This window comes from Anopheles aquasalis, chromosome 2, assembly GCF_943734665.1.
Source record: "Anopheles aquasalis chromosome 2, idAnoAquaMG_Q_19, whole genome shotgun sequence".
Classification (NCBI taxonomy): domain Eukaryota; kingdom Metazoa; phylum Arthropoda; class Insecta; order Diptera; family Culicidae; genus Anopheles; species Anopheles aquasalis.
In genome coordinates, this window is record NC_064877.1 from 51,670,282 (window position 1) to 51,675,646 (window position 5,365).

The 5,365-nt window shown below is 33.1% G+C and overlaps 1 protein-coding gene across 1 annotated transcript in view; it reads left to right on the forward strand.

The window, feature by feature from the left end:
- The first annotated feature begins 5,275 nt into the window (after window positions 1-5,275).
- Window positions 5,276-5,365, forward strand: part of LOC126575456 (uncharacterized) — a 2,389-nt gene continuing 2,299 nt past the window's right edge. Inside the window, exon 1 of the mRNA XM_050236162.1 lies at window positions 5,276-5,365. This exon is cut by the window's right edge and continues 1,275 nt beyond it. Within this exon, the coding sequence (XP_050092119.1) occupies window positions 5,276-5,365 (90 nt within the window).

Below are 5,365 nucleotides of genomic sequence, written 5' to 3' on the forward strand. Positions count from 1 at the left end.
ATGAACAGAAAATTGCTGAAACACCCTTGAATTGCAATATTTACATGAAAACATGCATGCAAGAACAAGATTCGTCGAAAAAACAAAAAAATATTGCATGAACAGAAAATTGCTGAAACACCCTCGAATTGCATTATTTACATGAAAACATGCATGCAAGAACTCCAAATCGTTGTAGAAACAAAAAATATTGCATGAACAGAAAATTGCTGAAACACCCTTGAATTTTTATTATTGACATGAAAACATGCATGCAAGAACATCATTCGTTGAAAAAACATTAAATATTGCATGAACAGAAAATTGCTGAAACACCCTTGACTTCCATTATTTACATGAAAACATGCATGCAAGAACATCATTCGTTGTAAAAACAAAAAATATTGCATGAACAGAAAATTGCTGAAACACCCTTGAATTGCAATATTTACATGAAAACATGCATGCAAGAACATCATTCGTTGAAAAAGCAAAAAAATATTGCATGAACGGAAAATTGCTGAAACACCCTTGAATTGCATTATTTACATGAAAACATGCATGCAAGAACTCCAAATCGTTGTAGAAACAAAAAATATTGCATGAACAGAAAATTGCTGAAACATCCTTGAATTTTTATTATTGACATGAAAACATGCATGCAAGAACATCATTCGTTGAAAAAACATTAAATATTGCATGAACAGAAAATTGCTGAAACACCCTTGACTTCCATTATTTACATGAAAACATGCATGCAAGAACATCATTCGTTGTAAAAACAAAAAATATTGCATGAACAGAAAATTGCTGAAACACCCTTGAATTGCAATATTTACATGAAAACATGCATGCAAGAACACCATTCGTTGAAAAACCAAAAAAATATTGCATGAACGGAAAATTGCTGAAACACCCTCGAATTGCATTATTTACATGAAAACATGCATGCAAGAACTCCAAATCGTTGTAGAAACAAAAAATATTGCATGAACAGAAAATTGCTGAAACATCCTTGAATTTTTATTATTGACATGAAAACATGCATGCAAGAACATCATTCGTTGAAAAAACATTAAATATTGCATGAACAGAAAATTGCTGAAACACCCTTGACTTCCATTATTTACATGAAAACATGCATGCAAGAACATCATTCGTTGTAAAAACAAAAAATATTGCATGAACAGAAAATTGCTGAAACACCCTCGAATGGCTTTATTTACATGAAAACATGCATGCAAAAACACCATTCGTTGAGAAAACAAAAAAATATTGCATGAACAGAAAATTGCTGAAACACCCTTGAATTGCTATATTTACATGAAACCATGCATGCAAGAACTCCAAATCGTTGTAGAAACAAAAAATATTGCATGAACAGAAAATTGCTGAAACATCCTTGAATTTTTATTATTGACACGAAAACATGCATGCAAGAACATCATTCGTTGTAAAAACAAAAAATATTGCATGAACAGAAAATTGCTGAAACACCCTTGACTTCCATTATTTACATGAAAACATGCATGCAAGAACATCATTCGTTGTAAAAACAAAAAATATTGCATGAACAGAAAATTGCTGAAACACCCTTGAATTGCAATATTTACATGAAAACATGCATGCAAGAACAAGATTCGTCGAAAAAACAAAAAAATATTGCATGAACAGAAAATTGCTGAAACACCCTCGAATTGCATTATTTACATGAAAACATGCATGCAAGAACTCCAAATCGTTGTAGAAACAAAAAATATTGCATGAACAGAAAATTGCTGAAACATCCTTGAATTTTTATTATTGACATGAAAACATGCATGCAAGAACATCATTCGTTGAAAAAACATTAAATATTGCATGAACAGAAAATTGCTGAAACACCCTTGACTTCCATTATTTACATGAAAACATGCATGCAAGAACATCATTCGTTGTAAAAACAAAAAATATTGCATGAACAGAAAATTGCTGAAACACCCTTGAATTGCAATATTTACATGAAAACATGCATGCAAGAACACCATTCGTTGAAAAAGCAAAAAAAATATTGCATGAACGGAAAATTGCTGAAACACCCTTGAATTGCATTATTTACATGAAAACATGCATGCATGAACTCCAAATCGTTGTAGAAACAAAAAATATTGCATGAACAGAAAATTGCTGAAACATCCTTGAATTTTTATTATTGACATGAAAACATGCATGCAAGAACATCATTCGTTGAAAAAACATTAAATATTGCATGAACAGAAAATTGCTGAAACACCCTTGACTTCCATTATTTACATGAAAACATGCATGCAAGAACATCATTCGTTGTAAAAACAAAAAATATTGCATGAACAGAAAATTGCTGAAACACCCTTGAATTGCATTATTTACATGAAAACATGCATGCAAGAACTCCAATTCGTTGTAAAAACATTAAATATTGCATGAACATAAGATTGCTGAAACAACCTCGAATTGCTATATTTACATGAAACCATGCATGCAAGAACTCCAAATCGTTTTAGAAACAAAAAATATTGCATGAACAGAAAATTGCTGAAACATCCTTGAATTTTTATTATTGACATGAAAACATGCATGCAAGAACATCATTCGTTGAAAAAACATTAAATATTGCATGAACAGAAAATTGCTGAAACACCCTTGACTTCCATTATTTACATGAAAACATGCATGCAAGAACATCATTCGTTGTAAAAACAAAAAATATTGCATGAACAGAAAATTGCTGAAACACCCTTGAATTGCAATATTTACATGAAAACATGCATGCAAGAACAAGATTCGTCGAAAAAACAAAAAAATATTGCATGAACAGAAAATTGCTGAAACACCCTCGAATTGCATTATTTACATGAAAACATGCATGCAAGAACTCCAAATCGTTGTAGAAACAAAAAATATTGCATGAACAGAAAATTGCTGAAACATCCTTGAATTTTTATTATTGACATGAAAACATGCATGCAAGAACATCATTCGTTGAAAAAACATTAAATATTGCATGAACAGAAAATTGCTGAAACACCCTTGACTTCCATTATTTACATGAAAACATGCATGCAAGAACATCATTCGTTGTAAAAACAAAAAATATTGCATGAACAGAAAATTGCTGAAACACCCTCGAATGGCTTTATTTACATGAAAACATGCATGCAAAAACACCATTCGTTGAGAAAACAAAAAAATATTGCATGAACAGAAAATTGCTGAAACACCCTTGAATTGCTATATTTACATGAAACCATGCATGCAAGAACTCCAAATCGTTGTAGAAACAAAAAATATTGCATGAACAGAAAATTGCTGAAACATCCTTGAATTTTTATTATTGACATGAAAACATGCATGCAAGAACATCATTCGTTGAAAAAACATTAAATATTGCATGAACAGAAAATTGCTGAAACACCCTTGACTTCCATTATTTACATGAAAACATGCATGCAAGAACATCATTCGTTGTAAAAACAAAAAATATTGCATGAACAGAAAATTGCTGAAACACCCTCGAATTGCATTATTTACATGAAAACATGCATGCAAGAACTCCAAATCGTTGTAGAAACAAAAAATATTGCATGAACAGAAAATTGCTGAAACATCCTTGAATTTTTATTATTGACATGAAAACATGCATGCAAGAACATCATTCGTTGAAAAAACATTAAATATTGCATGAACAGAAAATTGCTGAAACACCCTTGACTTCCATTATTTACATGAAAACATGCATGCAAGAACATCATTCGTTGTAAAAACAAAAAATATTGCATGAACAGAAAATTGCTGAAACACCCTTGAATTGCATTATTTACATGAAAACATGCATGCAAGAACTCCAATTCGTTGTAAAAACATTAAATATTGCATGAACATAAGATTGCTGAAACAACCTCGAATTGCTATATTTACATGAAACCATGCATGCAAGAACTCCAAATCGTTGTAGAAACAAAAAATATTGCATGAACAGAAAATTGCTGAAACATCCTTGAATTTTTATTATTGACATGAAAACATGCATGCAAGAACATCATTCGTTGAAAAAACATTAAATATTGCATGAACAGAAAATTGCTGAAACACCCTTGACTTCCATTATTTACATGAAAACATGCATGCAAGAACATCATTCGTTGTAAAAACAAAAAATATTGCATGAACAGAAAATTGCTGAAACACCCTCGAATTGCATTATTTACATGAAAACATGCATGCAAGAACTCCAAATCGTTGTAGAAACAAAAAATATTGCATGAACAGAAAATTGCTGAAACATCCTTGAATTTTTATTATTGACATGAAAACATGCATGCAAGAACATCATTCGTTGAAAAAACATTAAATATTGCATGAACAGAAAATTGCTGAAACACCCTTGACTTCCATTATTTACATGAAAACATGCATGCAAGAACATCATTCGTTGTAAAAACAAAAAATATTGCATGAACAGAAAATTGCTGAAACACCCTGGAATTGCAATATTTACATGAAAACATGCATGCAAGAACACCATTCGTTGAAAAAGCAAAAAAATATTGCATGAACGGAAAATTGCTGAAACACTCTCGAATTGCATTATTTACATGAAAACATGCATGCAAGAACTCCAAATCGTTGTAGAAACAAAAAATATTGCATGAACAGAAAATTGCTGAAACATCCTTGAATTTTTATTATTGACATGAAAACATGCATGCAAGAACATCATTCGTTGAAAAAACATTAAATATTGCATGAACAGAAAATTGCTGAAACACCCTTGACTTCCATTATTTACATGAAAACATGCATGCAAGAACATCATTCGTTGTAAAAACAAAAAATATTGCATGAACAGAAAATTGCTGAAACACCCTCGAATGGCTTTATTTACATGAAAACATGCATGCAAAAACACCATTGACTTTCCTTTTGCGAAAGGACGCGCTTCTTCGAGCTCCCGACGCGAAACGGATCGTGATTAGGTGGAGAGTGCGGTTGGTTGCCAAAATTGGCTGGCGAGTGGATTGGTGCTGTAGGAGGAGCCTCGCGTTACAGTGGCTGTGTTTCGCGGCGCTTAAGTGGCGGAAAAAAGACGGTGAAAGTTTGAAAAAAGTCGCGGCAGGACGCCAACGGCTTTGTTTACAAATCGCTATCGGCGTAGTGGTGCGCGCGCGTGAGTTACGCGAGCGTTATCAGAGACACCTGTGATAACTCGACGGTGCGAGAGTGTGTGTGGGGCCTTGGCGAGTTCCCCAATAAGCCAGGTCGATAAATCAGATCGGCAATGAGCGAAGAGGCGGAAAAATCGCCATCGGTGGCTCCGGTGTTTAAACGAAGCACGCTGATCGAGCGATCGCCGGTGAAGCAGAGGCTC